Here is a 17,554-nt window from a genome sequence, read left to right as displayed (position 1 = left end):
GCAACTGATGTTGTTGGATCCCCAATGGAGGCGAGGCACTTGAAACATGCAAGACACAAGCTTCTTACATGACATGGCAGAGCTTCAACTGCTTGCCCTTGTCCCTATAAATCTCTTCCATCTTAGAGATGCTGAGGATTATGGTGCAACGTCAACAGTTGTAGAATATACTCCAGCTGTAGATCGTGAAGACATTGCCAGCCACACAGCCCCTTCCCTCACTGGGAATGCCATCCACAGCCATACCCCTAACCAAACCATAGGATATCATGTTACATTTCTTTTGTAGAGATAAGCTACATATCCTGTAGAACGTTAGTTCCGCAAGTGTCATGTAAGATGATTCACCACAGGAGAACTTCATAAGGAGATGTTATACAGTATTGGGGAAGCTACTCTGAAAATACAACTTACTAAGCTACCAACTACTTCAAACTGAAGTTAAACGACACTAAAGCTACCCTTTAAGGAAAACATAGTTGACTTATCTAAAGTTACGTTGAAATTGTAGTTCACTACCTCCAAACTACTTTTTGATCAATTATAATATCTAAATCTGAAATGTCATAGACTAGAAGATGCAAAAACAGACCACTGTGGAGTCAGATGTTAACATCACGTGTGATGTGGCCTATTACACACAAAAACCCTTTTAAGTGAGAATTAGGCAGGTCTGATGCTGAAAAAGCAAGGATGCTATAGCCTACTTCACCCATATTTTAATTTAGCAAAAACAGTAGTGTGTAGTTCCAGTAGTTAGCTACACTGCAATATGCATGGCAAAACAGTAATTAACTACTGAAAACACTGTCAAGATCTGAATTGAGTTCCAACTACCACCAAGCTGCTGCAAAATCTACATGTATAGTTCCTTACTCCCAAACACGGATTTGGTTAGTGTTAGTAATTATGGTTAGGTCAATGTAGGCTTTTTGTTGGCTATGGAAAGCCCTATGACATACAGTATGTAGCATTTATCCCTACTGAATGTAAATCTCTATGTAAAACATGTTCAAACGTAACCACATCTGAACAACGCATTGAATGGATGGGGGATGGGGAGAAAGCCTTGGTGTATGTTGTACACTCTTAGAAGAAAAAAAAAGGTGCCATCTAGAACCTAAAAGTGTTCTTCGGCTGTCCCCATAAGAGAACCCTTTGAAGAACCCTTGTTGGTTCCAGGTATAACCCTTTTGGTTAATTGGTTCCAAATAAGTCCATTTCTACCTGGAACCAAAAATGGTTTTTACCTGGAACCTAAAAGGGTTCTCCTATGAGGACACCCTAAGAACGCTTTTGGAACACTTCTTTCCCTGAAGAGTGTAGGGTTAAATGTCTAGAAACAGAAGGGTGGATGGATGGGGTGGCAGGGTAAAGGAGCAGCCCTGAGGACACAGCTTTAGCTGCTACATAACACTGCCCCCTAAGAACTGATTTAGGATCAGATTTGTGCATTCAACTCCTGACCTCAGCCACAGGGAGGTAATATAACCAGCTGCTGTTAGATTTAGTAGGCTGTAGCGCCAAGGGATAGCCTGTATAAAACACATTGATTGAAATAGTGATCGTAAAATAGTGTAGCCTAATTGAGGTGATGGACAATTCAGCCTGTTATCTGATTACCGAGAGGTAATGACAAGGGTGTTATTTTGCCCCAATAGCCTATATCAAAAACAAATGTAATCCCTATGTACATTCCTATACATTGGGCAAATTGAGTCGGCCCCACCCCCTGCTTGGTAAATGGACAAAGGCAACGACAACCCATCATATATCGGAAACAATATTATGTCTTGCCTAAAGGCTACCATTTATAATTTGTCATTCCATGAACAATGGTGGGCAAAAGCTGCCGTTTTTACGAGTGTTATCATGTGAAACGAGAGGACCGAGCTCGGTATGTGTCAAGTGGATCGGGACCCCAGTTTATGTGTCGCTGATCCCTTATTCACAGAGGGATGTGTTTTTTTTTTTTTTTTTTATCAACATCACACACGGGTCGTCAACACACGGGCGCCCTGCGCTGCATCCATTCTCTTATACTCGAACAAAAGACCCAAATCCTAATTTCTCTATTCCATAAACCAAAGATAACAATGACAGTCACATTGAGGACCACGTCTATGGCAAAATCCCTTTGTGAAACGGTTATTTCGCAATGATGACAGCAGTGGTCCATGCACCTGCCCATTAGCCCACACCAATACGCTCACCTGAGACAAAAAAAATACAAAGAAGACAACCCCGCCTTTGATGGGCCACCCGACAAATTTATAATTTTCACATTATTGAAAAGCAGGGTAATGGTGATTCTACATGGCTGCAGCAAAGCCAAGCAAATTGGCATTAACTCTGCTCCATAAAACCGAGAGCGCGCCTTCCGCCCTCCCCTCTATCTTGGTCGCGCAAAACATGTCCAAATAAAAATCAACGTCGATGGGACACAAAAAAAACATGAATGTTATTTAATATTCTTTGTCATTTGCAAAAGGCTCTTAATTAACAAAACAGATGCCCCACGGTGCCGGAGGAGAAAACAGCGCTTTTGTGTCACGTGAAGCGAAGCCATTGCAAGTAGGTTAAATCGCGCAGTAGTCAAACAGTGCGGTTGAAACGCGCAAAAATGCTACGTATCACAACTACGACCATTCCGTACCTTTGCTTTCTTCCCTCTCCTCTTGGTTTTCCTCTGTGGTAGACTCCATGACTGGCTTCGTCCCATCCATTTTGGAATCTTTTCCTTTGAATACTTTTTCTCCCTGTCTTTTGGATTCTGACTTTGCTCTCTCTTTCTCTCTCCCTCCCTCCCTCCCTCCCTCACCCTCTCTCCCTTGCAAGCTTAGCTCCTCTGTATATACTAGGCTACAATCCCATTTCAAGATTCAAAGGTCTTGTCCGATTTTGCACAGATTAGTGGTCCCTAAACGATGCCAGCTAACGCTTTGGCTGTATGTCACTTGCAATCCCAATTCGGCGATGGATAAAAACGTTGATCACGGTAGATTTTTGAGCGCCCACCCTATTTTATAGTATAGAATGAACTCAACCACATGACCCATCCCCTGCCTCCAGGCACATAGCATCCCTACACTTGTGGAAAAAACGGTTCCAACAGGGTTCTTTAGCTGTCCCCATATGATAAATCGTTTTTTTTATTCCAGGTATAAACCTTTGGGTTCCATGTAGAGCCCTCTGTAAATGGAATCCAAAAGGGTTCTACCTGCAACCAAAAAGGGTTATTCAAAGGGTTTTCCGGACAGCCGAAGAACCCTTCAAGGTTCTATATAAGGTTCTATATAGCACATTTGTTTCTAAGAGTGTACAGCTATATCACACAGGTGAGAGAAAGAAAACAAGAGAAAGATAGAGAAAAAAGGAGAGATATACAGATAGTGAGGTGGTCACCCCCCTAAAGTCAGGGTTATAGGTTACTGCACCACAGGCTGTATCTGTTAGCACACACATGCACCAATGTGCAAACTCACAGTACTGACACACAAAAATACACACACGTCAACGCTCACATATGCACTTGCACTAACGCACAGAAGCTATCACACAAAAACACACGCACACACACCGCCCACTCTCCATCTGGTGACTAGAGGGCTAGAAAGAGAGAGTGGGTGATCTACAGAGAGTAGAGAATAGGAGAGAGGGAGAAGAGGGAGGTGAGGAGAGAGGGAAAAGAAGGGGGAGATGAGGAGAGAGGGAGAAGAGGAGAAAGGGAAAAGAAGAGGGAGATGAGGGAGATGAGGAGAGAGGGAGAAGAGGGAGATGAGGGAGGTGAGGAGAGAGGGAGATGCAAGAAAAGAGGAGAGAGGGTGAAGAGGGAGATGCTGGAGAAGAGGAGAAAGGGAGATGTGGGAGAAGAGGAGAGAGTGAGAAGAGGGAGATGAGGAGAGAGGGAGAAGAGGGAGAAGAGGGAGAAGAGGGAGATGCGGGAGAACAGGAGAGAGTGAGAAGAGAGGGAGATGAGGAGAGAGGGAGAAGAGGGAGATGTGGGAGAAGAGGAGAGAGTGAGAAGAGGGAGATGAGGAGAGAGGGAGAAGATGGAGATGAGGAGAGAGGGAGAAGAGGGAGATGAGGAGAGAGGGAGAAGACGAGAAAGGGAGATGTGGGAGAAGAGGAGAAAGGGAGATGTGGGAGAAGAGGAGAGGAGAGAGTGAGAAGAGGGAGATGTGGGAAAAGAGGAGAGAGGGAGAAGAGGGAGATGAGGAGATGCGGGAGAAGAGAGTGAGAAGAGGGAGATGCGGGAGAACAGGAGAGAGTGAGAAGAGAGGGAGATGAGGAGAGAGGGAGAAGGAGATACTGAGAGAGAGAGAGAATATAATACAGAATAGTCTAGGCTTTATTTGATCTGTAGTTCTGGTGTATAGGCCTACAGTTTGGGGGATGGTTACAGACTTCCCCATCCTAACAAAATATAAGATAATTAATGCTGGACAATAAAATTACAAAGAAAAAACTACATATTCATATTTAATTTGAATTCATTTGCTCTGTGTACTATTGTTCAGCTCGTTTTCTAATACACACACATCCTCAAACAAAGGGACGCCATCTGCCCCGAATCCTCTTAAATAAGGTATTAATTCTGATGCACGTGGCCTAATGCAGCTCAAATGCTTGCTGTCTAGCTGGACAAAGCCTCGTGCACTGTCAGTTGTAGCAGAGCCACACAACTGTCCAGGAAAGGGGCTTTCAGAGCACAAACAGGTGTTTTACAGAATGTCATCAGGAGTCAGACTCTGAGGGTCCAATATGTGGTGGAAAAATCTTCACATGGAGGCTCAGGCTGAGCTGAGCACTGGGCAGTGCAGTTAAACACTATAGCTCCTGAAGGTTGAATATCGTCACACACACATGCACACATAGACACCCCCCCCCCCCACACACACACACACCATTCAATGGTCATAGAGGGGGAGCAAACAGCAAACCTCCTGGGTGAACCTCAGGGTCCATTTCCCCCCACATCCAATAATCCCTTATGCTGGGTCACAGATTAAGCACTTGTCCAGAAGATGAGATACAGTGGGCCCTGGCACTCTCTCCTTCTGCAAACATAATACACACACACACACACACACACACACACACACACACACACACACACACACACACACACACGCACTCTTTGAGGTTCGGATCCAATCTGTTCCAATTTAAGAGATATAACAGGTCAAGCCAATACTGTATATCCTCTCTGGAAATCTCCTGCAGAGTTAGACATTGGGCTTTGGTCAAGTAGAGTAGATATCAGCCCCAATCATAGAATCCTTGACCATAGTGTCAAACCAAAAACAGCTGTTCTAGTTATTATATTTCTATGGTTAGTCTGTGGTTGGGAGGGTCATTGGGGAATGTAGGGATTTAATATCCCTGTATATTAATCCTCTGTAGCCATATGACTGCATCCTGTATACTGACTGAATTATCCACTAAGGACTAACAAATGCGGTCTAGACAGGCCAATAACTAACTCTCTCTGTCGCTCTCTCTTTAGATCAGGCCACCCTGATCACTAATCTTTGCTGACTCATTTTATGTCCCAGAAAATGCACTGAACCAAAGATGTCAGCCACATGGCTTCCCTTTATAAAAGAGCTCAACAATGGAATCGTGCCTTTAATTCCTCAGAGGATATCACTACTTACTTTCCTATGACCACAAAATAATAGTTAAAAAAAAACCTCTGAATATGAATTAAGGAGCGGGACCGGGACGCCTCTCCTTCCTCATTACTGTGGAACAGAGAGGAACTAGAGCCGCTGGAGCCACAATGGGGTCGTCACTCTCCCAGTAATGAGGCCATTACGGCTCCATTATGCCCTCCGATGTGGAGTTAATGGGGAGAAAGGAACAGCCTGGCCTCCCTTTGATGTCCCTGGAAACAACACTGCAGTTATGTCCTCTAATTCTGTCCCACTCCCAAAGCACCTCCATTTTGGAAATCGGTTTACAAAACTTAACCAATTCCATTAAAGGATATGTAATGTGTGTCTGACTTGGCAAAATGGATCGGTCCGATCTTCTACAAGTCAACATGTGAGTCAATTCAAATATCGACTCAACAGAGAGATTATGTCAGCCCAAGGTGGATGTCAATCGCTGTTGCTATGGTGACATGTCAACATGACGACAGTCATAGCTGATTGAAATCTATGAATCTAATGATGCGATCGGTTCCGAGGACACGTCTTCTGTGTTCTCTCCGACAGCTGAAGTCAACGAAGTGCAAATCTTTGAAATCCCGAGCTAAATACGGATGGCTGTAAAGAGCGCCTAGTCAAGTTTGGAAAATAAACGGCATTAGATATAATCAGCCCTGTGGGTGGATGTTCTGTCTTGGTCATCAGCAGGTCAACTTATGGCATCATCTACAGACCTTCTCCCCAGAGTTAGTGGATGGCCACCCTGACAGAGGCTTTGGAACACGTTTGGTCATGTTTGGTCATGTTTTTTTGTTTACGCCTCAAGCTGTCTCTGTCTCCTTCCCTCTCAGAGTTATATAAAGCCCCCGAGGACCTGCTCCCCTCCACCGCTTGCGGGGCTCTCCATCCATTAGAGAAAAGAAGGAGAGAAAACAGGATTTTCTCAATGCACCAAGAACACCAAGCACACCACCCCTAGAGGCATTCTGCATGCATCTGCATCATCCCAAATGGCACCCTATTCCCTATTTAATGGTTCTCTAAAAGTAGTGAACTACTGTATATTGGGAATAGGGTGCAATTTGAGACACACCCATGTTCTTGAACAAGTTCCCATGATTCTCATGACCCCCATTCGGTCACCCTACTCCAGCCTACTGCGTTTCCACCAATGGGCTGCCCTTGTCTGACCCCTGAACCCTCTCTGAACCGTCGTCTGAGTCTCGTATCCTACTCACCTGGGATAGCAGCAACCTGTCCAGTGATGATATGCGTGTCTATATACTGCCTATCGGGTGGGGATGGAGTTTCATCGATACACAGACGACTGATCAAACACCAGCAACCAAAAAAGCTAACTAATACAGACACACACACATATAAAAACACATACACATTATCTGGGAGTGGGCATTAGGAGCCTCCTGCTGAAGCTTCATCTAATCCTGGCTGTTTTAATTGACTTTGCTCCCTGTAAAAGGGAAACGTTGGCTGGGAGAGTGCCTATGGGTGTTCTGATTAAGTCAACCACAGCTGGGACTAGGGGGACATGGAGGGCTGTAACACAGCAGCGACTCCTAATTCTGCTCCCCTGGTTAGACGGGGCAGAGAGGACAGGGCACACGGGACGTAATCTGTCAGGATGACCCACTTTCCCACCAGGCCATTCTCTGCACGCTCTCGCCCCGCCCCTACGCTGGCGGTCACTAAGGAGACGCCTAGCTCCCTCTCATCAGGGACTCTGAACGTGGATGCTGGAGAGAGTTCATCCTTAGTAACTAAATATCAACCCCCCGTTGATATTTAGTTAGTTGTAGGTTCTGGCGGCACCTTTCCCAATCCTGCTGACAACCTTATCTGCTCATACTCACTCCCCACACAGATTAACTAGAGCACACACATACAGATCCACTCACACATGTACATCCATGCAAACTCTGCCGGTCGCGTCTGACTTGGCTCTCAGACGCTGCCTAACTGAAAACTCCTGCAACTCTAGTTTCCTCACCTTAACTCTGGCTAAACTATACGGTGTGGGCCGACAATTTGCTGAGCCAGCATCCATCCCTAGACATATAGGGATGTGAGGGGAGTTACATAGGGAAGGGGAGTCATATAGGGATGTGAGGGGAGTTACATAGGGAAGGGGAGTCATATAGGGATGTGAGGGGAGTTACATAGGGAAGGGGAGTCATATAGGGAGGGGAGTTACATAGGGAAGGGGAGTCATATAGGGAGGGGAGTTACATAGGGAAGGGGAGTCATATAGGGAGGGGAGTTACATAGGGAAGGGGAGTCATATAGGGAGGGGAGTTACATACGTAGGGGAGTCATATAGGGATGTGAGGGGAGTTACATAGGGAAGGGGAGTCATATAGGGAGGGGAGGGGAGTTACATAGGGAAGGGGAGTCATATAGGGAGGGGAGTTACATATGTAGGGGAGTCATATAGGGGGGAGGGGAGTTACATACGTAGGGGAGTCATATAGGGAGGGGAGTTACATACGTAGGGGAGTCATATAGGGATGTGAGGGGAGTTACATAGGGAAGGGGAGTCATATAGGGAGGGGAGTTACATATGTAGGGGAGTCATATAGGGAGGGGAGGGGAGTTACATATGTAGGGGAGTCATATAGGGAGGGGAGTTACATACGTAGGGGAGTCATATAGGGAGGGGAGGGGAGTTACATAGGGAAGGGGAGTCATATAGGGAGGGGAGGGGAGTTACATACGTAGGGGAGTCATATAGGGAGGGGAGGGGAGTTACATACGTAGGGGAGTCATATAGGGAGGGGAGTTACATACGTAGGGGAGTCATATAGGGATGTGAGGGGAGTTACATAGGGAAGGGGAGTCATATAGGGAGGGGAGGGGAGTTACATAGGGAAGGGGAGTCATATAGGGAGGGGAGTTACATATGTAGGGGAGTCATATAGGGGGGAGGGGAGTTACATACGTAGGGGAGTCATATAGGGAGGGGAGTTACATACGTAGGGGAGTCATATAGGGATGTGAGGGGAGTTACATAGGGAAGGGGAGTCATATAGGGAGGGGAGTTACATATGTAGGGGAGTCATATAGGGAGGGGAGGGGAGTTACATATGTAGGGGAGTCATATAGGGAGGGGAGTTACATACGTAGGGGAGTCATATAGGGAGGGGAGGGGAGTTACATAGGGAAGGGGAGTCATATAGGGAGGGGAGGGGAGTTACATACGTAGGGGAGTCATATAGGGAGGGGAGGGGAGTTACATACGTAGGGGAGTCATATAGGGAGGGGAGTTACATACGTAGGGGAGTCATATAGGGAGGGGAGGGGAGTTACATAGGGAAGGGGAGTCATATAGGGAGGGGAGGGGAGTTACATACGTAGGGGAGTCATATAGGGAGGGGAGGGGAGTTACATACGTAGGGGAGTCATATAGGGAGGGGAGTTACATACGTAGGGGAGTCATATAGGGGGGAGGGGAGTTACATAGGGAAGGGGAGTCATATAGGGAGGGGAGGGGAGTTACATATGTAGGGGAGTCATATAGGGAGGGGAGGGGAGTTACATAGGGAAGGGGAGTCATATAGGGAGGGGAGTTACATACGTAGGGGAGTCATATAGGGATGTGAGGGGAGTTACATAGGGAAGGGGAGTCATATAGGGAGGGGAGTTACATACGTAGGGGAGTCATATAGGGATGTGAGGGGAGTTACATAGGGAAGGGGAGTCATATAGGGAGGGGAGTTACATATGTAGGGGAGTCATATAGGGAGGGGAGGGGAGTTACATATGTAGGGGAGTCATATAGGGAGGGGAGTTACATACGTAGGGGAGTCATATAGGGAGGGGAGGGGAGTTACATAGGGAAGGGGAGTCATATAGGGAGGGGAGGGGAGTTACATACGTAGGGGAGTCATATAGGGAGGGGAGGGGAGTTACATACGTAGGGGAGTCATATAGGGAGGGGAGTTACATACGTAGGGGAGTCATATAGGGGGAAGGGGAGTCATATAGGGAGGGGAGGGGAGTTACATACGTAGGGGAGTCATAGGGAGGGGAGGGGAGTTACATAGGGAAGGGGAGTCATATGGGGAGGGGAGTTACATACGTAGGGGAGTCATATAGGGAGAGGAGTTACATACGTAGGGGAGTCATATAGGAAAGGGAGGGGAGTTACATACGTAGGGGAGTCATATAGGGAGGGGAGTTACATATGTAGGGGAGTCATATAGGGGGGAGGGGAGTTACATACGTAGGGGAGTCATATAGGGAGGGGAGTTACATACGTAGGGGAGTCATATAGGGATGTGAGGGGAGTTACATAGGGAAGGGGAGTCATATAGGGAGGGGAGTTACATATGTAGGGGAGTCATATAGGGAGGGGAGTTACATACGTAGGGGAGTCATATAGGGAGAGGAGTTACATACGTAGGGGAGTCATATAGGGAGGGGAGGGGAGTTACATACGTAGGGGAGTCATATAGGGGGGAGGGGAGTTACATACGTAGGGGAGTCATATAGGGAGGGGAGGGGAGTTACATACGTAGGGGAGTCATATAGGGAGGGGAGGGGAGTTACATACGTAGGGGAGTCATATAGGGAGGGGAGTTACATACGTAGGGGAGTCATATAGGGAGGGGAGGGGAGTTACATACGTAGGGGAGTCATATAGGGAGGGGAGTTACATACGTAGGGGAGTCATATAGGGGTGAGGGGAGTTACATAGGGAAGGGGAGTCATATAGGGAGGGGAGGGGAGTTACATACGTAGGGGAGTCATATAGGGAGAGGAGTTACATACGTAGGGGAGTCATATAGGAAAGGGAGGGGAGTTACATACGTAGGGGAGTCATATAGGGAGAGGAGTTACATACGTAGGGGAGTCATATAGGAAAGGGAGGGGAGTTACATACGTAGGGGAGTCATATAGGGAGGGGAGTTACATACGTAGGGGAGTCATATAGGAAAGGGAGGGGAGTTACATACGTAGGGGAGTCATATGGGGAGGGGAGGGGAGTTACATACGTAGGGGAGTCATATAGGGAGGGGAGGGGAGTTACATACGTAGGGGAGTCATATAGGGAGGGGAGTTACATACGTAGGGGAGTCATATAGGGAGAGGAGTTACATACGTAGGGGAGTCATATAGGAAAGGGAGGGGAGTTACATACGTAGGGGAGTCATATGGGGAGGGGAGGGGAGGGGAGTTACATACGTAGGGGAGTCATATAGGGAGGGGAGGGGAGTTACATACGTAGGGGAGTCATATAGGGAGGGGAGGGGAGTTACATACGTAGGGGAGTCATATAGGGGGGAGGGGAGTTACATACGTAGGGGAGTCATATAGGAAAGGGAGGGGAGTTACATACGTAGGGGAGTCATATGGGGAGGGGAGGGGAGTTACATACGTAGGGGAGTCATATAGGGAGGGGAGGGGAGTTACATACGTAGGGGAGTCATATAGGGAGGGGAGTTACATACGTAGGGGAGTCATATAGGGAGAGGAGTTACATACGTAGGGGAGTCATATAGGAAAGGGAGGGGAGTTACATACGTAGGGGAGTCATATGGGGAGGGGAGGGGAGTTACATACGTAGGGGAGTCATATAGGGAGGGGAGGGGAGTTACATACGTAGGGGAGTCATATAGGGAGGGGAGGGGAGTTACATACGTAGGGGAGTCATATAGGGAGGGGAGTTACATACGTAGGGGAGTCATATAGGGAGAGGAGTTACATACGTAGGGGAGTCATATAGGGAGAGGAGTTACATACGTAGGGGAGTCATATAGGAAAGGGAGGGGAGTTACATACGTAGGGGAGTCATATGGGGAGGGGAGGGGAGTTACATACGTAGGGGAGTCATATAGGGAGGGGAGGGGAGTTACATACGTAGGGGAGTCATATAGGGAGGGGAGGGGAGTTACATACGTAGGGGAGTCATATAGGGGGGAGGGGAGTTACATACGTAGGGGAGTCATATAGGGAGGGGAGTTACATACGTAGGGGAGTCATATAGGGAGGGGAGTTACATACGTAGGGGAGTCATATAGGGGGGAGGGGAGTTACATACGTAGGGGAGTCATATGGGGAGGGGAGTTACATACGTAGGGGAGTCATATAGGGAGGGGAGTTACATACGTAGGGGAGTCATATAGGGAGGGGAGTTACATACGTAGGGGAGTCATATAGGGAGAGGAGTTACATACGTAGGGGAGTCATATAGGGAGGTGAGGGGAGTTACATACGTAGGGGAGTCATAAAAGGAGGGGAGGGGAGTTTGCAGGTTCAAGAGACTTCAAGACAAACACTGAGATCCCAGGAATGGAGACACATTGGGATAAAAGTGTCTGAATAACTCAGGGGACAGGTCACAACTCTCCTCTCGAGAAGCAACCACTGTTTGATAAAACAGATCATTAATGCATTTTGCTTTCCCGTCTATCTCGTACAACATCTTCTAGTCAGAGAGCTCAAAAGCCAAGGAGCTGAGGATGGAAATTGAGGCGGGACTGTGGGGTCTCCCTTAACAACTCACAATATCTCACCACTGTCTTTGCTGACATGCTTAACCCAGCCCTCCTACCCCGCCCCCCACTGTTTTATCTGACTAGCCCCATAATCCCTCTGGCCCAGATACTGCAGGCAGCTCAACATGATGTCACATCACATCCCCACAGCAGGTACCCCCCCCCCCCCCCCCCTTCCCCATTTCATATATTCGCCAGGAAGCCAGGGTCACATGACCAGGGCCTCTGCTTCAAAACAACCCGCACCCCCACCACCCAGGAAAATGTTAAAATGTTGCACCTGCACCTAGCCTGTCGCTCCAATGGAATCCTTTACAGCGATCACTCAGAGGCCAATAATAAGTATTGTTGCAGGAGAGAGAACGTACAGGCCTCGGAGGTTAGTATCGTCATCATTATGGTTCCCATGTAGATGGAAATAAAGATTGACAGGGCTACAAATGGGCATGCTCGGCCTGTGTATGTGTGTGTGTATGTTCGCGCACATGAGTGTCCCCAGATCACACGTAACAGGATTGAGATGGTGCCTTTAAACTCCCAGCATACATAGGTGTCGCTATGGCAACAAGTCATCTCAACGATCCCTCCATCTTCCATCTCAGAGACCAGAGAAACCAATGGTTGCATGAAAGTCTCAGAAATGACTCCTACCACAGGCATGGCTACAGTAGCCAGACAGCCTATGGCAGTCATGGAGATTTCTTTACAGTGAGAAGTGGAGTAAAAGAGGAAAGAGAGAGGAGTAAAGACCTCCGCTCCAGTCCTCTGTTTACCCAAATATCCTACGTTAGTTCACCTAGGGTGTGTGTGTGTGTATGTGCTTGTGTTCGTCAAGTGTGTGTTTAAGAGGCTCTTCGCTGCTCAACTCACAATCAACAGCAGGCAGCCTAGTGGTTAGAGCGTTGGGCCAGTAACTGAAAGGTTGCTAGATCAAATCCCCGAGCTGACAAGGTACATATCTGTCATTCTGCCCCTGAACAAGGCAGTTAACCCACTGTCATTGTAAATAAGAATTTGTTCTTAAATGACTTGCCTAGTTAAATAGACAATGGCCATTTTTTTACCAGGTAAGTTGACTGAGAACACATTCTCATTTCCACAGTACCTGTGGAATAGTTTCAGGGTATGAAGCAGTAACTCAACAGCTTCCTAACCAACCAGAGAGGAGAGCAAAAGAGAGAGGAGAGAGAGAGATGGTGTCTTGTTGGAGAGGTTGGCTAACGTCACTGCCTCCCTGGGTCAGAGTGTTAAAGGCTGCTGTTGCTAGAGAGCACAGCCAGTGTCATGCAAATCTGTCACGATCAGCCATAACAGACCAAGGCTGAAACAATGACACGACATGGCTAGAAACAAAGCTATCTGGGTTCCATTCAACAGAGAGGGCAGTGACAAATAAGTGAGATCCTCATGGGTAGTCAGTCAGTGTAGAGCGCGATAGTTCCCTTTTGATTATTCAGTCCGTGTCACAAGTCAAACTCATTCATTGCATTTATAACTCAGCGCTCACACAGCAACGAGAATATCCCCAGGCTCTGTTGGGGCAGAGAGTAGTCTGCCATCAGACTCCATGGATACACGGCGGAGAATGTACAGTATTCAATGAATTATTCCAAGGCCACAGCTGAGACAGATCACTTGAATTCTTTCCCATCCATTTGGGCTACAACAGGGGCCAGGACACACGAGGACGTGCACCCAGATTCACACAGACACGATCTGTCACCGCATGCACTTAATGTGTTAGTGTAAACAGAAAAAGCTGATATAATATCAAATATAATACAGAATACAAAACAATAAAAAACGATTTAGTAACTGTAGGCCACTACATTCTGTAAACCTATTAGTTTATTGGATTATTATTTTTTATTGTTGTTGCGTAAAATCAGTCAAATCACAGAACGTGCTCAGCATTAGCCTGTAGACTAGATTAGGCAAATGAACTATGAGAGCGCAGTTCAGATGATAGAATTTATACTTGACACCATGAATGAAATCCATTTAACATCGCCTTAGTCAATTGATCGTGCTTGTAGGCCCCGCCTACTAAATCGAGCACTCTAACCTGTTGAACACTATTGCTATGACATTAAAAACGTACCCAAGCATGAAGAAGTAAAAAAAAAAAGACAACATGTGTAGGCATGTCTTTTCCAGTTGAAGAAACGAAAAGGAAAGTATTTGGGTATGAATAATTGCACCTACCCATTGTGTTACTTTCGTAGAACTTCAGTGCTTGGCGGATGCGATGTATCAAAAAGTTATGCAAGCAGGGAGCTGTTTCGTGCAGGGTAGCAGGTCGCGCGCTGGAGCACCAGTGCACGAACGCTCTCCCCGAATTCAATGCACCCCATCCCGTAGGGACTGGGGAAGGGTGAGTGACGTCGATGCTGGGCCTTGGGCCTTTTTTAGTCAATAGAAAAGCTTACTAATGTCTGCAACAAAATTGCATTCAACATATTTTGATCTCTACTATGACATTCTTGATGTATTTTTATTAATTTACTTAACCTTTATTTAACTAGGCAAGTCAGTTAAGAACAAAGTATTTTTTCAATGACGACCTACCCCGCCAAAACCGGACAATGCTGGGCCAATTGTGCGCAGCCCAATGGGACTCCCAATCACTGCCAGATGTGATCTCACCTGGATAGTAATGTTATTTATTTTTATTTGGGGGGGGTATTTTTGTGAAATGTAATAAACTTGAAGGGGACAAGAGAAGTAAATTCAGTGTTTATGGTACGGGAGGAAATTATCTATAAAATATCACATTTGACCTCTTGGCTTGGCAACCATGGCCAGTGGGCTAAGAGTGAAATGGCAGGTGACGGAAGACCTCTGCAACTCCTACCCTGACACAGAACGCCACCAATGGTTTGTTGCACCATGACCCCAATGTAAATGTCAAGCGTGTGTAGACCTAACTCTGGTTCTGTGTGCTGGCCTATTTTCTAGCAGTTGGACCACCTGGTTTCCTGTGACAGTAAGACTAAGGTTAGGTGAAGTTACATTTTAAAAAAAATCAGGCCAAAACCATCACTACAACTATGCCAGAATCCACTCAGTGGCTGGATTCTCATATATAACAGAACACAGACCCCATTAAATCAATGTACCAAGATTCAATTTACAGGGCCATAAATGATCATTAGCCTCACTGACACAGAATTTGACATTTCAAATCTGATAACGTATTTAGAGTTTCAATTCATCACAAACATTCTTTATTCAAAACTAGATTAACAAGCTTACGATTTTGATATGAAACAGACACACAGGAAGGAACCAACACATTGTTCTACCTGAGCACGCTGAGGCAGATGCAACCCATCCGAATGTTGAGAAAGAAGCAGACAAACATTGAGTCGGAGGCTATTAAGCAGCGTCTGAAGATGATATCAAAACAATCTAGTGAAACCAAATTAGCAGCAATCTTTCTTCATTTAGGGTTGAATTAACTAGGAATGAAATCCCCCCCCCAAAAAATAAAAACTACCTCAACAATAAGAGGATCATAGATTGAAGGCTACCTGGACATGAAACCATGCTTGTTGACCGAACAGGTGGCCTGAAAAAGAGATTCACTTTTGAGTCTGTAAACTCAATTTGCTGGGGAGCTTTAACATTTATGCAAATAGTGTATACCTGTCCTCTTCTTCTTTTCATTGTGAAACCAGAAGAACGGAAATAACTGGCTAAGAACGACAGAAACAAAATTCCCCCAAAAAATGTTGGTTGACATAAGATGTTATGGTGAGAGGGGAATGTTTAGGCACTTGTGATCAGGTTGCAGGGAGTACCTCTCCGTTTCAATCAGTTTCCTCCCTACTGAACATGACCCAGTTTCTCAGCTCTATGTTTCAGGGGGTTGTCTCGACTGGAACTGTGTCGGTGGGCTCCATTGGAAGAAGATGGACGTCCGTAGTGGAGCTACAGTTTTAGAGGGATGACGGGCCAGTATTTGGGCTGTTTCTTGTCACAGTTTCTGTCGAAGGTGAGCTGCATGGCCGTCTCCATACCCTGGATCTTTGCCGCGTCTTCCCCGTACAGCTTCTTCATCTCAGCGCCTCGGCGCTCGCCCGGCCGCTCAGAGGGGGGCAGCGACCTGCTGTGCCAGGATATTCTGTGCAGGTCTTGGTCGGCCAACACGTAATTATCCTGCTGCTCCGCCTCCAGCTGCTGCTGCTTCTCTGTGGGGCGGAACACAAGACACAAGGCTTTTAAAGTCAGCCTCAGAATACTTCATAATTCATGACATGTAATTCATTCATTAAATGTAGTTGTATTGGTGCATTAAGTTGTCTGCTTATACAGCAATATGACGATAGAGTTATTAACACTCATTGTGGAACTTTTAAAAGTAGAGACTGGCTGGCTGACTGACACACACACACTCACTGAGCTCCTCCTTGTGCCGCTCAGTCTGGGCAAAATACTGGCGCAGCTCCTCTGTGATCTCCATGTTGCTGACATCACATTCGATCTCGCTGTCCGAGCCACTTTCTCCGCCCCCCTCCTCGTCATCTGTGCCCCCCTCCAAATCCTCTTCCACATGGTCCTTAGCAGCGACCGTCTTCTCTGCCCTCCTCCCCCCACTCTCTCCCCCATGCCAGTCTGCATAGCGTTGGGGGGCAGTGGGGTACTGTTGGGGGTAACCTGGCCTGTAGGCAGCCTCCCAGGCTTTTCTGTAGGCCTGCCTGTGTCTCTGGTGCCAGTTCATAGCCTGCTGGTAATGCTGCCAGTAGTGGCCATACACAGGGTGGGCAAACCAGGAGTAGATGCTACCATGGTCCTCCTGTCCAGGACAACAGAGGATGGATGACATTGTTATCACCATGATTCATTGATAACATCCAACCAACATACATTGTTTCATCAACGTTCACGTGCAAAACTAACCGAAATGTGCAGAACTAGGCTAACCAAAAAGGTCCAATGTGGTACCTTACCATGGTGGTGCTTCTCCTGCAGCGTGGTTTAGATCGCAGCTAGTGTCTGTAAAGGGAAATGCATTGTGGTCATAATACACCTCATTTCAAAACAAGTACAAGCTAACGTTAGCTGGCTAGCATAGGAGCTCCAGGGAAGCCATAGCAAGCAAGTTATCAGCAGCGAACAACGATATCAATCCAAAGATGGAGGCAGCTGGCAGTTAGACACACGCCAGAAATAAAACAGATACATCCTCAAACATCAATAGCTATAACATTATTATAGACGGGATCTCATTGTGAATAAATGCACGATACATAACGTATATAGTTAGTTACCTTCATTTAGTGCAGTACACCCAAGCGATGACAAACGCACGCGCTGCATACAGCAACCAAGAACCAGGAGAAAAAATCTCCCAGAAGCCTTTGAATTAAAAAATATATA

The 17,554-nt window shown here is 46.7% G+C and overlaps 2 protein-coding genes across 4 annotated transcripts in view; both read right to left on the bottom strand.

Annotated features, from left to right (window-relative positions):
- LOC110527431 (neuronal membrane glycoprotein M6-b) overlaps nucleotides 1-14,904 on the bottom strand; it is a 36,863-nt gene extending 21,959 nt beyond the window's left edge. Inside the window, exon 1 of one of the 3 annotated variants that reach the window (XM_021608696.2) lies at nucleotides 14,378-14,904. In XM_021608696.2, coding sequence (XP_021464371.1) covers nucleotides 14,378-14,381 — 4 coding nt within the window. In that variant the 5' untranslated portion in view covers nucleotides 14,382-14,904. Of the gene's footprint in view, nucleotides 1-2,656; nucleotides 3,078-14,377 lie in introns of those variants that run through there. The other 2 variants (XM_021608695.2, XM_021608694.2) reach the window with 2 other exon arrangements.
- A 467-nt stretch (nucleotides 14,905-15,371) lies between these two features.
- Nucleotides 15,372-17,554, bottom strand: LOC110527430 (gem-associated protein 8). The gene is made up of 4 exons (XM_021608692.2): nucleotides 17,446-17,554; nucleotides 17,125-17,170; nucleotides 16,574-16,970; nucleotides 15,372-16,365 (listed from the first exon to the last, which is right to left on the bottom strand). The coding sequence occupies exons 2-4, from the start codon at nucleotides 17,125-17,127 to the stop codon at nucleotides 16,106-16,108; spliced, it is 660 nt and encodes a 219-aa protein (XP_021464367.1). The 5' UTR covers nucleotides 17,128-17,170; nucleotides 17,446-17,554; the 3' UTR covers nucleotides 15,372-16,105.

Source organism: Oncorhynchus mykiss, chromosome 7 (assembly GCF_013265735.2).
Source record: "Oncorhynchus mykiss isolate Arlee chromosome 7, USDA_OmykA_1.1, whole genome shotgun sequence".
NCBI lineage: Eukaryota > Metazoa > Chordata > Actinopteri > Salmoniformes > Salmonidae > Oncorhynchus > Oncorhynchus mykiss.
Note: the sequence above shows the minus strand (reverse complement) of the source record. Positions and strands in the feature narration are given on the sequence as shown.

Bases quoted from the DNA above. Each gene is read 5' to 3' on its own strand.
- LOC110527430 (XM_021608692.2), bottom strand. The intron at 16,366-16,573 runs GTGAGTGTGTGT...TCCGCCCCACAG, and splicing joins GCGGCACAAGGAGGAGCTCA to AGAAGCAGCAGCAGCTGGAG.